Here is a 21,448-nt window from a genome sequence, read left to right on the forward strand (position 1 = left end):
GGCTAATCCCGACAAAATAAAGGCCCTGATCGAAATGCCTTCGCCTCGGAAGCATAAAGATGTTCAAAGCTTGACTGGCAGGATGGCAGCTCTGAGCAGGTTCATCTCGAAGTCAACGGACCGCGGTCTCCCATTCTTCAACTTATTGAAAGGAAGTAAGAAGTTCGAATGGACAGATGAGTGCGAGCTAGCCTTTCAGGAGCTCAAAAAGCACTTAGCCGAACCGCCCATCCTATCAAAGCCTGAGACGGGGGAAGTACTGTTCCTATACCTCTCAACTACTGAACACGCGATAAGCGCGGTGCTCGTGCGAGATGAAGAGAGAGTACAGAAACCCGTCTACTATATCAGTAAAAGATTACTGGGGGCAGAGTCAAGATATCCGCTGATGGAGAAGCTCGCCCTCAGTCTGATCCACTCGTCTCGCAAGCTCCGCTCTTACTTTCAGGCACATCCTATCCATGTACTAACAGATCAACCATTAAGGCAAGTCTTGTCTAAACCAGAGGCGTCTGGTCGACTCCTAAAGTGGGCTATTGAGCTCGGACAGTTCGAGATCACCTACCATCCGAGAATGACCATTAAGGCACAAGCGTTGGCAGATTTCATAGTGGAGTGCACCGGTATCGCCGACGACGAGGTAGCAACCACGGCCCACGAGCTGTGGAAACTTTACGTCGACGGGTCGTCAAATGAAAATGGAGCGGGGGCAGGAGTTATTCTGATCACTCCTGCAGGGAGCAAATTTCACTCTGCGTTAAGGTTCGGCTTTAAAGCATCTAATAATGAAGCTGAGTACGAGGCTTTACTTGCGGGACTACGAATAGCAAAAGAGCTCAAGGCCAAAGCTATACATTGCTACAGCGACTCCCAACTCGTGGTTAATCAAATCTTGGGAGAATACCAGGCTCGGGGCACAAAAATGGCAGCTTATCTGGAGAAGGCAAAGTCCGCATTAGAGTTTTTTGAGTTTTATGCAATCGAACAGGTTCCCCAAGAACAAAACTCAAATGCAGATGCCTTAGCTCGGCTCGCCACCTCCGCCAAAAATGAGGAGCTGAATGTTGTACCCGTAGAACACCTGTCATCACCCAGCATTACTGAGCCTGACGAGGAAGATGTGTGTATGATCGAGACAGAGCCGACCTGGATGAGCCCGATAGTTGAGTATCTCGAAAATGGAATTCTTCCAAAAGATCGAAATCAGGCTCGAAAACTAATGTATCAACTTCCTCGTTACACCATCCTGGACGGAAGGCTATACAGAAGAGGGTATTCCATGCCATTGCTCAGATGTGTAACTCCTCCCGAGGCAAAGAAGATTATTGAAGAAATTAATGAAGGGTTCTGCGGAGACCATACCGGGGGGCATAGCCTATCCAAGAAGGCTATACGCCAAGGATATTTCTGGCCAACCATTAAAACGGACTCTTTCGAGTACGTGAAAAAGTGCGACAAATGCCAGAGATTCGCCACGATACCCCGAGCTCCACCTTCCGAACTGACCATGTTGACATCCCCATGGCCTTTTGCGGTGTGGGGCATCGACCTCATAGGCTCGCTCCCAACTGGCAAAGGAGGAGTAAAGTATGTTGTGGTCGCAGTTGATTACTTCACAAAATGGACGGAGGCTGAACCATTGGCGACCATAACTTCGAAGAAGATCCTAGATTTCGTGGTAAAGAACATCGTATGCCGATATGGAGTGCCAAGAAAGATTGTGTCTGACAACGGAACCCAGTTTGATTGCGACTTATTTACCAACTTTTGTAACAAGAACGGTATAATAAAGAGCTTTTCGTCAGTGGCTCACCCTCAGGCGAATGGTCAGGTCGAAGCCGTTAATAAAACTCTCAAAAGTTCTTTGAAGAAAAAGTTGGAAGAAGCAAAGGGACGATGGCCTGAGGAATTACCTCAAGTCCTTTGGGGATATAGAACTACAGCTCGGACATCAACTGGACATACCCCATTTTCTCTAGCATACGGCTGCGAGGCAATGTTGCCCATTGAGGTCGAAATTCCAACGATTCGAACTCAGATTTACGACCAAAGTTCCAATCATACTCAGCTCGAAGAAACCCTAGACTTGATTGAAGAAAAAAGGGAGGAGGCTCAGCTGAGAAATGCTGCTTACCAGCAACGAACCACAAGATATTTCAATAAAAGGGTTCGAGATCGAAAGTTCGGAGTAGGAGATCTGGTATTGAGACGCGTATTCTTAGCAACCCGAGATCCAGCAGCAGGAGTACTCGGGCCAAACTGGGAAGGACCATACCAGATAGAATCAGTCATCCGCCCTGGCGTATACAAACTTGCGAGATTAGATGGGAGCCTCATACCACGAGCATGGAATGGCGAACACCTTAGACCTTATTATCAATAGTATAGGAAAAGTGTTGCCTGTAACCATGATTTTCTATCTATGTTAGTTTGTTTTTGAATTTCATCAAATAACATGTCTACTTTGTTTCGCATGTAATTTATTTTTATTTTTGCAATCTCTCTTAATTTAATAACCTATGGTCACACTCATAGGATATTAAGGGGGCATCATTGGTATACATACCACCAGCTTAAAAAATAAAAATAATAATAAATAAAACATAAAGTATTTGGATATAACCAAATACGCGAGCTTAAATAGTTCGGACTTAACCGAGCGAGCTTAAATAGTTCGGACTTAACCGAGCAAGCTTAGATAGTTCGGACTTAATCGAGTTATCAAAAACATACAAAGTATTTGGATATAACCAAATACGCGAGCTTAAATAGTTCGGACTTAACCGAGCGAGCTTAAATAGTTCGGACTTAACCGAGCAAGCTTAGATAGTTCGGACTTAACCGAGTTATCAAAAACATACGAAGTATTTGGATATAACCAAATACGCGGGCTTAGATAGTTCGGATATAACCGAACTACCAAAAACCTAAAACGTTTGGAGTTAACCAGATGTGCAAGCTTAACAGGTTTGGAACAAACCAGCCAAATTATCGATCGATGATAAATGGAAGCCTAAACCCATCACGAAATATGTCGAGATCGAGGCTGGAACATCTTAAAGAAAAATAGTTTCGAACTCATAACCTCGGAGCTAAAATACTGAGGATGAGGAAAAGTAACTAAAAAAGATTAACCAAATCATTCATATTACATGCCATATAAGTACTTTTCAGTTCATGGTTAAAGTAATGTCCGACCTTGATAAGTAACGAGGTCGGAAACAGATAATTCGAATAAACTATGCATGAATGCATCGAATTTCGAGCCTAAATCCAAACTATGTTTGTATGCATAAATAAACATAACCGGTTCATCAATTATAAAAATGTGCAAAATATTTCGAGCCAAGAAATGTAAAGCATGTAAAAGAATTAGTTAAAGAAATGTATCAGCCCCATGGGCATAAATTACAATAATTACATAAGGGGACGCAGCCCCGATAACTGATCTCCCCGAGGTCGGATTCAGTGAAGAGGAGTCTCCTTGGCCTTCTCAGCATCAGTGGCACCAGACCCCTCAGGACGAATAGCATGACTATCCTCCTGAGCTTCCTCCGAAACGGTACCCGGAGCAGCCTTTTCCTTCTCGAGCTGCTCAGCCTTCTCTTTCTCACGCCGTTCAGCCTCTTCCTTCTCGAGCTGAGCATTCCATCGTTCAAGGAACGGCGCCTCGTGGGGACCCAAAAAGCTGGTGTCCAGCTCTTCGTTATAAGCCCACATCCGGTACATGGCTGAGTCAACCGCCGTTTCCTTCTTTTCTTTGTACTCGGCAGTAAGGCGAGCTTTGACATCCTCTATAAGGTCGAAGGTGGCGGTCTTGTCTTCCTCGAGCTTCTTATTGGTCTCCCGAAGCTGGATGTTATCTTTCTTTTGCTCCTCGAGTTCAGTTTTCAGCTTTCCGAGCTCCTTGGCCATTTCCTCACGCTCCTTAACCACTACCTCGAGCTTAGTATTCGCCGCCTTCAGATCATCATTCGCTCTAAGGTGGAGGTCTCTCTCCTCTTGGGCGAGAGTCCTGCTCGAATGGATCTCATTGTTCAGCTCGTAATTGAGCTGGGCAGTGAAAGCAAGAGCCTGAAAAAAGGAAGAAACCACCATTAGCCTCGAGACAGTATGAATGTAAGCAAAAGGAATATAGAAGGATACTTACCGCGGCAGTGTGCTCGATACTCTTCTCGTACAGGACAGTGCGGTCTCGGGTGCCAGTTAGGCACTGCCACTGAGGAGCCTCGAAACTGCCGTAGCTCTGGCCGATCCGGGACATGACATCCGAAATCAGCGTAGATCCATGAGGTCCGGCAGCGTTATCCACCACATATGAGTCCATATGGGTGGAGATGGTTAGCTTCTGAGCTCGAGAAGCAGAAGGTCTCTTGGCGAGCTGAGCAGAAGACGTTTGACCCGCCACAGGAGGTTGGGATTCAACCACGGCAGGGACACCAGCCTGCGAGGCCGGTGCCACCGCAGAGACGACGGCCTGCGAGGATGGCATCGTCGTGGGGGCGTTAGTCTGGCTAGTCGACGCAGCAGTAGAGCTCGAAGCCGACGGGGGAGGAGGAGGCGTTTTCCTAGATCTCTTGGAGCCTTTCCCCGGCTGGCTGGTTTTCAGTCCCCCTGCCCGGGGGCGTTTGCTCCTCTTGGCACCCGCATTGTCGATAAGGGCATCGAGGTCGGAGTCCATATCGCCTGCACAAGTCAACACAGTGAGTCAGTAAAAGAGATGTACAAGTTACTTCAGTATCACAGACGTATAGAATGATGGTAGAAAAAACCTAACTGGAACTTTCCCCCGAGCTTGAGCTTGGGGACCATGAAATTCCCCCGTCTTCAGAAGAGGCGGGGGGAGTACCTTCCCTATAAGTTGGTGATAACCTCGAGAGGTCCCTATAGTCATTGGTCCCGTACTGCACCGCTATCCCATTCCACACCTCGTCCGTGGTGTACATGGTATCATATTTCCCGAGCCCACTATCGAACCTATGGACACAGTCGTCTACCCAACTCCATATGTAGAAGTGGTATCTATTATGTGGGCACGAGACTAACCTATTGGGTCTGTGTTTTAGCAAAGTGGGGGACCACATTCTCGAAGTAGTAAGGGTTTTACCTTCATCTGAGTCCGAGCTCGAGGCTTCGTCGTTGGCTTCGTTCCCAGATCGCGGACTCCTCAAGCGAACTGGGAGAGGTGCCCTCTTTTCTCTCCTCGGAAGAAGGGTGTTTGTGGGCTGTGGCACCTCCTCCCAACGTTCGTATTTTTTATTAGACCAGTCAGAGGTTGACTGACCTTCTCCCAATAACCCACAGGCTCGGAGCTGGTCCTCATGAAGAAGATACGAGAGAGACCTCCTGCCATAAGGAAGTCCGAGCAAGGCCTCTCTGTGTTCCCTCATTGTCTTGGAGGGGGAGGGACGCTGAAAATTAGCTGAAAGGCGAAGCACATTTCAGCTAAGTATGGTCTTAAGGGCTAAAACTCCGAGCTCAAAAAAAAAAAAAGGTAACAAGAGTACTTACGAATCCGCCTGAAAGAACGATGTCGAGACGGGGACAGACCGTCTGTCCAGAAAAAAGCCTTTTTGGAGTCAGGAGGGTGGTTGGGAAGATCTTCGAAAATCTTCGTCTCCTTAGGGTAGCTTGAGAGATAGTAAAAACCATCCCCTCCCCGAGCTCGGGAGGGGTTACTTTTCAAACAAAAGAGATATAAAATCTCTTGAGGCGAGGGTCCTTTCCACTGCAGCTCGTGGAACAAGGACCTCAGGGCAGACAGCACCCTGTATGAATTGGTGTTGAGTTGGAATGGAGCCAACCCAACGAAATCAATGAAGTCTCTGAAAAAGGACTTCAGGGGCAGCAAAGCTCCTGCCCTTATATGTTCCTGGCTCCAGGCCGCGTATTTCACACTGGAATCGCGGCCCCCAGGGGCGAAACAGCTCCGTTCATGCCTTGTCGGAGCTCGACACTTCAGTGTGTCCGACGAACTAAGGCCATGGAGGGCCAAGATATCAGTTATTTGGTCGGTGGTGGTAACCGAGCTCTGGTAGAATTCGGCTTCAAACATCTCCCTCCTAGGCTGTGAAGACGAAGGCTCCGCCATTAAGGAAAACTGGAGTTCCCCTGGGTGGTATGCAACCGTGACTTTTAACGCTGGGTCGAGGGGAATCGGCCTAGGTCCTGGGTTGGGCTCCGGATAGATGGCTTCCCGAAGGACTCTTCTCTTCTTTTCAATGACCTCGACTATCTGACGACGATAGTGGGCTCGAATGTCCTCCTGCTCGCGCGCAAGCTCGTATTCTTTTATCCGACGTTGGTTCCGGGCAAATACCGATTCCGGGCTCGGAGATTTGGGCTCGTAAGGGATTGCTCGTAATGACCCCCACCGTCTTTCCGGATTCTGTGACATCTAACGAGAAAGAAAAAATGGTGAGGGCCATGCATGCAAGAGTCACGAGCTCGATGGAATGAGCTCGGAGATTTAGGAACGAGACTAAATACTAAGACCCTTTATTGAAGTGTCAGGGGCGTGTATTCCACAAAAAAGAAAAGGAGTGTGGATAATTTTTTGAAAATCCCGAAATTCAAGGGACAGGAGAGTGGCGGTTAGCCAGGAAAAGCGTTTTTGGGTTTCGTGCATTTGTCAAAGCCCATGTTTTTATTCGAAAGCTTAATGTACAAGAAACGCTGCCTAAGAATTTCAAAACCCAGAAAATAGGAACCACATTCAAACGTCAAAACTGGGTATAAACCAGAGACGAACATCCAGAGTGAAAATCCAGAAAGCATAAAATCCTATCGGTTCAAAACCTCCTATCGTATCATGCTAAGAACGTAAACTAGCACACACAGTAAAAACATTTTAAATGGAAAACAAAATGGCATACTTACACAGTGATGGTGATTGCAGCGAAATCGTCGAGTGGAGAAGAGGTTGCAAGAAAGAACTCGCTGACTCGAACAAACCAGGATTCCTTTGTTTCTTCGGCCGAGAAAACATGCACTAAGTGAAAACTGTGATAAGAAGTTTTAGGGAGTGTTTTTCTTTTTTCTGGCTTGTGATGAACAAATGTGAAGAAGACGAAGAGGGGGTCTTGTATATATAGGTGGGAAAACTAAATTAATCAGGAGCGTTGATTAAAATCCTCAACAGATCGAATGGATGGGGATCGGTGACAAGATGGCGCCGAAAAGTTGTCAGACGAGCGATCGTGGGCGTGTTCCCAAGGTACTCAAGTACCTAAAGTGAGCAATACCCATCTGGCACGTGTCCATTTTCAAGAGTGTGACAGTATGGTTCCCAGAAAGAGTAGTTCAAAAGTTTCCTTCTCTTAGGATTCGAACAAATACTTTTGAGGGGGCAAGATGTTATACCCAGATTTCGAGCCATAGTAAATATGACATCGAAAGCTGAGTTCGCAACAAATGGTCTCGTGAGGATTAGGGTGATCTAGGATTGTAAGTCGATCCTGCAAAGTATAATATATGATCTCGAATGCGGTGATCTCGAAATGATCTCGATCTCGAAAGGTAGTTCCGAGAACACCTTCATCTTCAAGAACTTCGGAGCATGGGTCTTGAGCTCGATATCCCATCTCGAAAGCAACGTTAGCTCGGGAGATGTCAGTGGCTCACACAATGACATGAAACCTGAAATGCTGGAGCCTTGGAGATACGCTATAACCACCTTGAATATCTACAAGTATTGTAAACATGAGATGTAATCCTCATTTATTGATGTAAATCCCCAAGAATCGTGGGATATTATTTAGTCAGTTATGCGTTCCCTGGTCTTTAGGGACGTTTCCTTTTTTATCTGATTAAAGGCATTTAAAGCCATTTATTTTTATTCACAAAAGAGTAACTACCCAAAATATGTGGGGTAGTATTCTGCATCCTTCTCTATAAATAGAGAAGCCATGCACCATTGTAAAGGACCGAAATTCTGATCTTTGAGAGAAAACTCTGGAGAATTCATGCTAAAGAATTGTCCAGAGATAATCTTGAGATTAATAACAGAGACTCGTGGACTAGGCAGATTTAACTGCTGAACCACGTAAAAAACCGTGTGTTTGATTCGTTTGTTTCTTTTGGCCATTGTCTTTAATTGTTTACGTGCTCTCTTCTTTTATCTGTTGACGAAAAATGGCGTCAACAAATAGCGTATCTATATTTGTTATAGAGCGTTCTATGAATTCAAGAGTGCAATTCCAAGTCTATAGTGGAGTCACGAGGAATTAATAAGTTAGTAAATTTATTTGTTAAATTTATGATAACTTATTGGAGCTTGATTTCATAGGCCCATGGTCCCCATTGTACCTTGGATAAAATCATCTAGATAGTCTCAATTAATTGATTTAATTATCAATTAGAATTATCAAAGTTGACCAGATCAATTTTGGATAGTTTCACAGAGTTGTGTAATTTTGAGAAGAATAGAGAAATTATGGTAGATTTATTAATTAAGATAAATTGGTATATAAATTAATAAATAAATGTAAATAAAGGTTTAAATTATAAATAATTAATTTGATAAAGGATTTAAATAATTATTTAATTAATTAAATCAATAGAAAATAATACAGGCCTTGATTTTAAGTCCAATGGGCTTATAATCAAATGGGAAATTTCACGGGCCTATAGTCCATGATAATTTCGACCTAGGGCTTCAAAATGACTGTTATTTTATTGATTTTTTAATTAAATTAAATGGCCTAATTGAGTCTATAAAAGGAGTGCTTAGTGAGAAATTTGATAAGTCACAAGTCAGATTTTCTGATAGTTTTAGATTCTCTCTAAACACAAGTCCTTTTCTAAACCTCTTTGTTATTTTCTCTTCTTCTCTCTATATCTACCTCATGTGTTGAGAATTGTCCACACTAGTCTAGGTGGTTCTAAGGATACATTGGAAGATTGTGAAGAAAATAGAAGATCGTTCAGTTTCTTGATAATACTCTGCGACAGAAAGGATACAAGAGTTAGAAAAACTGAAGGAAGGACTCTTAATTCCGCTGCGTATACTGTAAGTATGATATTATTTGTTTCTCTTTGAATTCAATTTTAGAAACATGTTTTTAGGAAATCTCGTATTAATTTGTTTAATATTAGATATACATGAAAATAAATAAAGATCTTATATAAGCTTATCCAACATTATCATCATCTTGTACTTACCTAGCTTTTATTTTTTTGAGAAGGGAAAAAGTACATGGTTTTGGTATTATAGTGGCTGCTGGATTTCATACAAGTCAAGGCATATTCACACCAAGCCTAGGAAGCAGCCCTCAACAAAGTCCACACTATATTCACACCAAGTTGGCATGAATCAAGAAATGGTTGAATATATTGACTGTTTATTGAAGATGATATGGTTAAGACGAGAGACACAATTATACCTCATATTCATTTGTCTATAGTCCCACCACCCTTCAAAAACGTCAGTCAAATTCCAATTTTAGTCCAAGTGTTGCTCCATCAATTTCACACTTTCTTGCACACTAGGCTAGGTAAATACCTAATATATTTTTAAAAAAAATCAAAACATGGTCTATATTTTTTTAAAAATAAATTAAATAAGATATTTTTTATTTAAAAAATCATTAAACCAAAAATTTGTTAGGAGCACATTTTTTATGTATAAAAATATGTGCATTCTAATTTTAAAATTTAATAATTTTCTTTTAAAAAAAATACATATGAATTTTAATATAATAAAATATTAAAAAATTCTAAATTAAAATTATGATGTGTCGCCACTAATATTATAAATATAACCGCTAATAATATTTTTAATTAGAAAAATTATCCGAAGTGATATCATTAGCGAAGAGTAATGATATGTGCACCCAAAATCTGTACTTAAACATTACATACAGTGACGTGGTAATGCTTTTTAAAATAGTGGGTCTCAATTTTAATAAATTTGATTAGCTAAGTTAGTCTGCCACGTCACTATGTGTAATATTTAGGTGCATATTTTTGGTGCACATATCATTACTCCACTAACAAATATGCTTTGTGGCTACTAATAACGACACTTCTAATCGCTACTGATATAATCACTCCTAAAAATCATTTTTGTTATAGAAGTAGTGTATTATTCAGCAAAAGTGTTCTAAAAGAAAAATATGACTTTGTAACTGTAGTGGTTGGTGGCGTTGGTCACATAAATGCATTTAAAGTCAAGGCAGTGGTTGTTGTTGGGGCCTAGCTAGCCTAGAAATCAACCCCCAACAAAGTCCAAAAATTCCCGCCAACTTCACATGAATAATGAAATGGTTGGATATATTCTCACTTAATTTATTGAAAATCAGGATTAGGACTAGAGATATAGGGTTGTTTGACATTGTTTTATGTTTTTTATTTTTAAAATTGTGTTTTTAGAAATAAGAATAGAAAATAATTTTTGTAGTTTTCAAAAATCAATAGTTGTTTGGTTAATGTTTTTTAAAATTAATTTTTTAATATTTTTTTTAAAATATCTTAAATAAAAAATTAATCAATATATTTACAAAGAAAAAAATCTTTTAAAAATTTGTAATAAATAATGAGATAAAGTAATGTGAAAGAAAAAATGATGAAAAATAAGAAAAAAAAATTAGAAAGAAATTGAGAAGGGAGAAATTGATACAAGAGAAAGTGATGAGAGAAAAAATAGCGAGATAAAAAAAATGAGGTGAGAGAAAATGAGAATATATGAAATGATTAGATAATAAGTGATGAGAAAGAAAATAAGGAGATCAAAAGTGATGAGAGCGAAAGTGATATTAGAGAAAGTGACGATAGAAAAAGTAACGATGGATAAATTAATGAGAGAAAAAATAATGTGAAATAATAATAATTAAAAATGTTATATGAAAAAAAAAATGACAAAAAAAATTGAGAGCTACTAAAAATAATTTTTTATTATTCTTAAAATTTTCTATTTTTGTAACTTTATTTTTAAAAATTATTTTCTGAAATCAATACTAAACACTCCTATATGTTTTCAAAATATAAATTTTAGATTTTAAAAATAAAAAACAATTTATTTTAGTTAAGGAACCAAAACCCTGTAATCTCATATTCATTGTGGTATTCAATTGCTTCACACCTCCAATTTGCTTAATATATTCATGTGCTTAAAAAAGCTTCAGTCAACATTATTGATTAACACCAAAGGATGAATTGCAACATTAGTAAAACTAATTCTTAAAAATCAAACTTAAATCTTTGATTAAAAACACCAAGAAAATATGAATTAAATAAAAGTCGTCATTAATTAAAAAAAACAAAAAACTTAAATTATGTTTTTTTGGCACAATTGAAAGAAAGAAAAAAAAACTGTAAAAGTGTACATCTCCTCCTCCTCGTGCTACTGAGGATCCTGATCACTTCTTCATTTTTAACTAAATTTAATTCTAATTTTAATCTGAAATCCAATATTGGATTCACCCAGATTTCAATCACATTAATCCAACTAATTAGTTTGGATTTACCATTTAAAACCAGGTTTCAATCCTCATCTTCCTCTAATTTAAACCTCCAAGTTTTAATCTTCATCAAAAGACACTAAAAAAACGTAATAACACATGCAACTAATTTATACAAAAAAGTCAAACAATCATCAAAAAAACTTTTGATTTAATTAACAATATGAGCACAAATATTATGTTTGATGATGAATTTCATCGGTGACAAAGTTCTTTATGAACAACACTTACGTTCACTAAAGTATTTTATTATTGCTTTTTTTTTTTGGAGTTGAGATTTGTAAAAGGATGACATGCTAAGATTGCCATGACTTGCATTCATGCTACTCCAAAGTATTGGAACATAGTTGTGAGATGAATACAAAATTTAATTGGGACTTTTATCTTCACCCAAAATATGTACCCAAATAAGGTGTTAAAACAGTGGGCCTCAATTTTCATAAATGTGATTAATTAGGCTAAACTGCCACATCATTGTGTGTAATGTTTTCGTGCATATTTTAAGTGCAAGTATCATTACTCTTCTTAGATACACTTTCCAAGTTAATTTTTGAATTTTCAAAAAAATTTGGGAACTTATAAATAGGTAGGACCCGTTAAAATAAATTGTGGTCTTCAATCGATTGGGTTTTCAAAATTATTGAATTTTTAAAAAAGTTAAAATGAAACTATACACGTTAACAACAATGATTTAGTCTCAATAAAATACAAAAGAGAATGAAATTGTTACAAATTAATTCAAAATCTAACCTTACTTAATTTCTTATTGTGGCCTTTACTACAGTATCTACTACATTTAAGTTCCATAGCTAATTGCTCGCCTAGTGACAATGACGTTTTTTCTTTGAACTTATAATTTTTTTCTTCCTTGGACTGTTGAACCTGGGATTTTAAAGAATGTTTAAGTGGGGTATAGCAAGGTATATTCAAGAAAAAAATACACAAGGATCATCGAGATCTAGTGAAGTGTATTCATGTTAAATGTTATTGAGGTCTAGTGAGACTTAGCGAGGTCTTATTGGTGTGTGTTATGCTATGGAAGCTCAAGCATTTATATCTTTCATTCTTAACATGTGCTCCTTGAGTATGCAAGTATTAAGAATCTAATTCAATTGTACTGATCAGTGATCAGTACTGACCATATAAGGGTAACCAAAAAGATCATTGAGAAACTCATGTTGCCTGTATAATTTGCTATATAATATAATACAAATGTCATTTCTGATGATGATTTATATTTTACACTACTTAAACCACTTTGGGGATTGACTTCCCATGGTAAAACTGTATAGTTGCTTATCTGAACTGAAATGAACAGTTGTAAATTCTGCATCAATCAAATTCTATTGGGAACTTGTCAACAGTTTCTCCTATTGTAGAATTTCTTGAAGAACTAATCCTTTTTGATGTGTTATTAGGATACAGATAAATTGAAATAATACATTTACTTGGAGATGATTATTACAGACGTATTTACTTTTAGCAAGACATATGTCAAATGTGGGACATCCTAATTCGATTAAATGGGATGACGGTTTCTCATTCTGCATTTGTAACATAATTTTTATCAAATCACACATCGCAGTATACCAGACCTTCTAATTCTTTAAGCGACTTATTTAAAAGATTTGCGATATAACTAGGAAAATTTTTTAAATACCACGCATGGGTTAGTGGGCATGCCAGTTTGATTCAATACTCTTTTCTCACCAATAAGGCTCTCAATAGTTTTTATTGGTAACCATATGGATTACATCAAGAAAAAATTATTTCACAATATCAAATAATTGGAAGAAATAAAAGAGTTCTATCTTTTTTGATATGTTAGCCGACTGAAAAGGTGTGAGCTAGATGGTTGACAAATAAATTAATATATTCTTTGATATATGGTTTCAATTTGCTTCTCCATGCATATCTGTTTTCTTCTGTTCCATATTTCTAATTCCTCCATCCTTATAAGAATATAAGGTTATTGAATTGAATACTATAACTCTCATTTGATTTCAGTAATAGCTTTAGGAAAAGGGTTGCTCATTGGGGTGTTCTCTACTATGAAAATGTAAGTTTTCTCTTAATAAAATCCACCACATGGTAGTTATGTCATTTTTTTATACCAAATAAAAAGACCCATGTGTTAAAAAAATTCCAGTAAGGGCCTTATGGAAGTTCCTTATGTGATAAATTAACGTGTTTGCATGCTCTAAGCAAACTCCATTAGAATATATTCAAAGCAAAAGCCTTGTAAAACTAACTCAACTTCATGAACTATGTCAAGTTAGTGTGAATTGTGGACTTGGTTGGGGTGTTGAAATTTATTTTGTTCTTAAAGCTCACATTGCTAGCTCAGTTTGTAGAAAGATGGCTTGTGCTCCAGTCTTTCTCTTTAGTTTGTGCTTTGTATATGAATCTTCTGTTTTGATTAAAACTTACTTTCTAGGACACTATTACTTCTGCAAAAAGACACTCTCAGTATAAGCCCTCCAAGATATTTGAGGCATCTTGTTGCTGTAAATAATGATAATAAGTTTCTCTAAAAAGATTGTGATAGCATATTTTCATATCAGATTGTACACATGAAGTTATACACTAACAACTAAATTGCATCAAGAACATTCACAAAATTTTCCTAATAAGTTCCAGATTATGGTGGAATAACCACTTCCATATACATACAAAACAACTCAAAAATAAACAAAGAAAGATGTAGTAATAGAGCATCTCTCATGGAATCAAATTATACAGATTTATCAATAGCAGTAATATGCTACATATCCTTGTCTGATATAAAGAGAGTGTATGAGCTCATGGGTCCCTTGTCTAAAAGAATAACAAAAAAAGTTAATGAACCAAAAAAAAAAAAGCTAAATTAACAGACAAGTTGTTAAGAATGCCATTTTAATTGAAAGAAAAAAATGTAGTAGCATTGCAGAGTGCATGTAATAATCACTAAATTTAGAATTGTAGTTTTAATCTTGATGATGATGCATGTTATAAATAAGTGATCCAATGACTACAACATGGATATCTTATATAGCACATGATTTCCTTAAAATGTATGAAATATACCTCTGTAGTGTGACAAATTTTGTTGTTTATATCTCATAATTTGTATGGCTTGGATAAACTTGCTCAGCTGCCACAATTCTGGCAACAGGAAAATAATAATCATAAGTTGTGGACATGAAATCTTATATGTAGGATTAAGATTGAGCTGAAATGAAGTACTCAAAAAGTAGCACCCGGATGAATATGATGAATTGAAGTAAAGGGAATCCATATTGCTCACCATGTTGTATTGCACTTCTTCAGGCAAGCATTGGATTTCATAGCAATCAGCAGTCCAGAACTCTTCCAGTGATGCCACTCATCGAAAGGCGTTGCCATTCAGTGATTTGAGGTGGGGGAGATTCTGAAGTGACAGAGAAGTCAAAGACGTTGGAAGCAGTCCCCAGGGGAAGGATTCCAACACTATGTCATCACAATCTTCAATGGTCAATGATGAAAGAAAAGCAAGTCTTTGAAGATCCCAACTCGCATGTTGCGCCACAAGTCTGCTGCATTTTGAAATCAAGAGGTGAATCCTGATCCTTGAGGAAATATCTCAACTTCAGGGCACTCCTCAATGAGAAACAAGCCAAGAGATGGAAGCATAGTGCCCATTTGTGCAGGTAGTGACCTCGATTTGTTGCATTGAATAACTTTGATGGAGCTGAGAGAGTGGAGAACAGTGCTAGAATTTTCAACAGGCTCATCTGAAGTAATGGTAAAGGATTCCAAATTTTGACAGTGCCTTACATCAAGAGATTTAAGCTTGGGGAAGTAGTCTAATGGAAAGAACTTCAGAGAATCACAGCTCTACACTATTGTCAGCTTTCTAGCTGATGAGCACTCCAAGCTCTCAATGAATTCCAGCTTTTTGCATCCCTTGATATCAAGAGTTTCTAGCATCATGTCTGTACTTGAGCCTCTTGTTAGTTGCTTGATATTTCCACAACCTTGTAATTGAAAGTGATCCAGAGAAAGAGACTCCATAGAATCACTAACGGCACCATAAATGTCCAAGCTTCTGAGAGAGATGTATGACTTGTTCTCTGGAAAGTTCAAATTTCTGCACCCTGAAGATCCGGATTTCATGAGATACTGCAAAATATCCTAGGATATTTATGTAGCCCATATTTGAATGTAATGTATTATTTGAATTTGTAACTAGTTGTAACAATCCTACACTACACATGTAGTGCCTGGATTGCCTGGATTAACTTGTAAGGGCCTATAGCCCATTAAGAGACTTTGTAAATATAGATATCTCTCAATCATTATTTCTAAATTAAATTTGTGCGCATTTTACATACAAAACTATATCGAATTGTATTCTTTTTCTACCAGGTGTTGAACTCTGTTTCTCCTTGATCTTGAGTCTGAAACCTTTTTTATTAATAAAAATACAAGTGGACGTAGGTCATTACTAATTCTTATGGTCAAACCACTATAAATTATTTGTGTCGTTTTACTTGATTTCAGTTCATTTAATTAATTCGTGTCGTATAATTTGACTATGTGTCGTTGACGAAAACGCCAGTCAATAGTAACTATTAAAAACTCTTCCACTTTTATATATTAAGTATAAGTAACGTGCAATACATATTTGCTTAGTTTTATTTAAAAATTATTATATATTTTTTAATTATCATTTAATTTTAAATAAATAAACAATATCATATATTATAAAAGAACATTGTCCATAGTCTTAAAAGAAATAAATAATATCATAATTTTTATTTAAAAATATCGTTAAACCAAAAATTTGTTAGATACACACTTTTTACGTATAAAAATATGGTGCATTCTAGTTTTAAAGTAAATAATTTGATGTTGCTTAATAGTTTTAATTTTAGTGTTCATAATAATTTAAACTTTGGTATTTTTTATGTTTTGATTTATATAATAAAAAACATTTAAAGCGAACACAGAAATTTATATATAAATATATTATTCAATAAATGACTAGAACAATTAAAATAGTGATTTCTCATTAAAATACTAAAGGACAAAATAACAAATATGTACATTTATGTATATGTCAATATTACATATATGTTTGGATAAACAAAATATATTAAGTGACAAGACAAATAATTGATAAAAGAAAGAAAAAAAAAACACATATATATTTTTTTGTTATAGTTTTTAAAACTTTAATATAAAATTTTAAAATATGTAATGAGAAATTATTATGGCTTATTTATTATTATTTTTTATTTTAAATTTATTTACCTTATTTAAATAATTTATTTACCTTTTTTTAGATGATTTTAATACTAACAGTGTTAGAAAACAATAAAAAACTATTAAATCTAACATAAATCAACAATTTCTGTTAAACTCACATTTATAATATATAAATATATATATATATGATATTTAATACTTTTTTGTTAAGATAATATTATATATACATAAAATACACCTAAGATGTAAAATATATATGATATTTTGATAATAAAAATATATAAACATATACTATTATTATTGTTATTATTCATTCATATACTATTATTAATGTTATTATTACTTGTTTATCCAAAAAAAAATAGACATAGTGATGTGACATATAATTAACAAAATGGCATGTATCCCGGCTGGTTAATTAGGCTCGACCAGATAGTCAAGAATTTCCCTCCTCGAGTTCATCCGATATAGTTAAAGGTGTTGTTCGGAGACAACAATTTAAATACATGCAAACTACCATGGCTCGAAGAAGCCCTGGTCGTAGGAAATCCCTAGATGCAATTCAAACTACCAGAGCAACCCAAATCTTACAAGATATTTATTTAACTGTGATTTGAATGTATTTTTTTTATATTCTTTTATTGCATATCCAATTGTAACAAACCTGTATTATTCTTGTAAAGCCCAAGACTCACTAGAGACTATAAATAAGAGAAATTATAGGAAATGGCCCAAAATAAAGCCATCAAAAAGCTAATGTCCTCATTTTTAAAATTGTAGATAAATGACCCTTTTACATTGTTGATTATCTAAATTGCCCTTTTTTATAATTTATTTATTTATTTAGGATTGTATGACTTTAATATAGTGGTATATGTATATTAGTTTTTATTTTAAAGTTATATTGATTTTTTAAGTTTTTTATAGGTTGTTGGTATATTATTTTCCAATTAATGTATTTGGTAATATGTGATATTAAATAGATAATTAGGCTATTTTACTACAAAATTAAAAACATGGACATTTACTTACTTTCACACAACATCAATGGTCATTTTGCACCATGCCCCCTATAAATAAAGACCTCTCACCGTCATTATTTTTCATGCACACTTTACATACATAAACTCTTTCAAACTTTATTTTCTCTCTCAAGCATAATTAAGAAATAAAACTCAGCTGAATCTTGCTCTTATAATCTTGAGTCTGAGACCTTTGTGATAAATAAAAGTGCAAGTGGACGTAAGTCATTATCAACTCTTAAAGCCAAACGACTATATATTTATGTGTTGTTTACTTAAATTAAGTTATTTTATTATTTATTATCATTTACTTGACTTAGTGTCGATGACTAAATCATTTATTATTATTTACTTTACTGTGATTAACATTACTGAATACATTTAATTTTGAAAGGTCATTTTTATTTATTTGAAAATATTTTTTGTCATGCCTTTAAATCATAAATATTTTTTAAATTTATTTATATTTTGAATATTTTAAAAAATATAAACAAAAAAAGTAAAGTACGGACAATTATGTCAATAAATGACAGAATCCAATGTTCATTCAACACCATTCTTATTCTATTAGATTCTATTACTATTAACAGTGAAGCCTAGAATTCCCTGTAATTATATATATATATATATATATATATCCACACACTTCTGTCTATTTTTAAAGGAATAAGGGAATTGCATGATCTCTACCAAGATCATAAAATCCATTATTAAGTTGGAAAGAAACACTATGGCTCTTTCATTATTAGTTGTGATTAATGTACTGTTTCATTTTCTGCTACTATCTCATCAACTTGTTAATTCTATGCAGCCTTCTTGCCATGATGAGGAGAGAAATGCTTTGATACAATTCAACAAAAGCTTTAAATTAGATTGTCAGAGTAGACCTAATCCCTATTTGACTATAGTTGTCCATCCAAAGACATCGTCTTGGGGATCGAATAATGGTACCAACTACTGCTCGTGGGATGGTGTTGAATGTGATGTGGAGACTGGTCATGTCATTGGTCTTTACCTCGATAGTTCATGTCTCTACGGCTCTTTCCACTCCAACAACACTATCTTTCACCTTGTTCATCTTCAGGAGCTTGATCTTGGTTATAATAACTTCACTTTCTCTCCAATTCCCACTGCCATGGGCTTTTTTCCGGAGTTGAAATCTCTTCGCTTGAGTTCTTCTTTCTTCCAAGGTCAGATTCCATCTCAGCTTTCACTTTTGTCTAAGTTGTCTCACCTTGACCTGTCATATAACACTGGTGTTAACGATCCATTTGTAGTTAAGAATCTTTTGAAACTTAAAAATCCCAATCTTGGAAGCCTAGTCCAAAACTTGACTGCTTTGGACACTTTGTTTCTACACTATGTGGACATGGGTTATGAACTAGGTGATTCCTTGGCAAATTTGACTTCTTTGAAAAATCTTGGTCTAGGAGGTTGTGGATTGTATGGGCCTATTCCATCTTCACTTGGTGAATTAACCCAGCTTTCTTTTCTGAATCTCAAAGAAAATGATTTCACTGGGTACATCCCATCTTTTGTTCAAAACCTCACCCACCTTTTCTTCATAAATTTAGATAACAATCAAATTTCAGGGCCAATCCCTTCTTGGTTTGGCAATCTTACTGCAAGAGAATACATATATTTTTATTCAAACAAATTGATTGGTTCAATTCCGCCATCCTTGTTCAAACTCAATAATCTTGAAAGTCTCGATCTCTCGCATAATAGTTTGAGTGGTACATTGCAGTTAGATTCATTTCTTAAACTGAGAAATCTCATTGCCCTTGATCTAAGCTACAATATGATTTCGTTACATATTGAAGAACGAGAAAGAGATCCTAACACCACACATTCAAATTTCAATTATCTATCGTTGGCCTCTTGCAACTTGAGCAAGTTTCCTGAATTTATTGGTAATCAAACTAATCTCGAACTGTTTGACCTTTCCAGTAACAATATATATGGCCAAATTCCCCAAAATCTAATGAACTCGAGCCTTCAACGCTTGGAAGAGATAGATATATCCAACAACTTGATAACAGGGTTTCATAACCATCAAACCATTCTACCTTGGTCTAGTCTGCGTGTGTTAAAAATCCAATCTAATTTGTTGCAAGGACAACTGCCAGTTCTTCCATCATCTGTCATACATTTCGATGCCTCTAACAATATTCTAAGTGGTGAAATTCCCAAGTCGATATGCAATTTGAGTTCAATTTTTTTCCTTGATTTGTCAAACAATAACCTGAGTGGGGAGTTTCCTCGTTGTTCAGGCGGTATGATCAGTGGCTCTATAATAGCTTTGAATTTGAGAAACAACTCTTTCCATGGCACCATTCCTCTTGAATGTCAGCAGCAGGAAAGTGATTTGAGGATGGTGGATTTCAGTCACAATAATTTTCAGGGAAAACTTCAACGACCATTTGCAACATGTGTGAATCTTGAGTTTCTTGACTTTTCTTACAATCAAATCAGTGATGTGTTCCCCACTTGGCTTGGGAGTTTTCCTCTGTTAAAAGTTGTTTTAATGAGGGAGAACAAATTTCATGGAGTCATAGGGAAACCTGAATACACTAAGGGTGCGTTTCCAATGCTACAAATTATTGATGTGTCTCACAATTATTTCACAGGGGCATTGCCTTCTCAATATATGCTCTTATGGGATGCTATGAAAGCTTTTAAGGTGAGTGATTTGAAATACATGAACGCATGGGAAAATGTCACCTTTAACACACATGAAATTGTTGGTGAAACCACTTTGTATAATTATTCAACAACATTTGTGATGAAAAGTGTGGCAACAAGCTATGGGAAAATCCCAGCAAATCTAGCAGTCATTGACCTATCGAGCAACAATTTCAGTGGTCAGATTCCTGAGTCCATTGGAAGCCTCAAGGCTCTCTACTCACTCAACCTTTCAAACAATGCGCTCACAGGTCACATTCCACCATCGTTGGGGACATTAACAGAACTGGAATCATTAGACCTTTCTCAAAACAAACTGTCGGGAAAGATTCCTCAGCAACTAGCAGAGCTAAAATTCCTCCAAAAGTTTGATGTCTCTTATAACAATCTCACAGGTCCTATACCACATGAGAGCCAGTTCAACACGTTCGAGAATACCTCATTTGAGGGTAATCAAGGACTGTGTGGAGATCCATTGTGGAAGAAATGTGAAAACTGGCTGCTCCCACCATCATCTGCTTTAAACAAAGATGTTGATTCTAATTTTGCCATTGAACTAGACTGGAAATTCGCTGTGACTGGACTTGTTAGTGGGTTTGTTATTGGACTCTCTCTTGGGGAGATGGTGATCCCAAGGACGCGGTTGGCATGGTTGATTTACTTCTCTAGAACAAGATTGGCGGAGCTGATGATCAGAAACTAATTAAGTGTGTATGTATCCACAATAGCTGTTGTTCCGATATTATTTTTCTGCTATATAAGTACTACTGTACAACTAATAAACATATTGGTGTGTTTTTATTTTGTATAAATTAAATTATGTCCTTCTTCCTATACCCAACTTTTTGAATGGTGACAAAATGTTTAAATCTCATGATCGTGACAAGATGTAACATATATCATTGTATAAGAACCACATTTTCTTTTTCCAAAGTTTTTATGCCCCTTCTAATTAGTCATTAATTATGTCATCTGCTTTTCTTTCTTTAATAATACATCTCTACCAAAAAATATCAGCATTCGTGGGGGACCAAAGAGATATGGCTCTCCTCT

At 36.5% G+C, this 21,448-nt stretch overlaps 1 protein-coding gene across 1 annotated transcript; it reads left to right on the plus strand.

The window, feature by feature from the left end:
• Nucleotides 1-18,375: 18,375 nt before the first annotated feature.
• On the plus strand, nucleotides 18,376-21,328 carry LOC133829860 (receptor-like protein 49). Its single transcript, XM_062259675.1, has one exon. It carries the CDS (start codon nucleotides 18,390-18,392, stop codon nucleotides 21,096-21,098), a length of 2,709 nt encoding a protein of 902 aa, XP_062115659.1. The 5' UTR covers nucleotides 18,376-18,389; the 3' UTR covers nucleotides 21,099-21,328.
• The last annotated feature ends 120 nt before the right edge of the window (nucleotides 21,329-21,448 follow it).

Source organism: Humulus lupulus, chromosome 4, assembly GCF_963169125.1.
Source record: "Humulus lupulus chromosome 4, drHumLupu1.1, whole genome shotgun sequence".
Taxonomy (NCBI): Eukaryota; Viridiplantae; Streptophyta; class Magnoliopsida; order Rosales; family Cannabaceae; genus Humulus; species Humulus lupulus.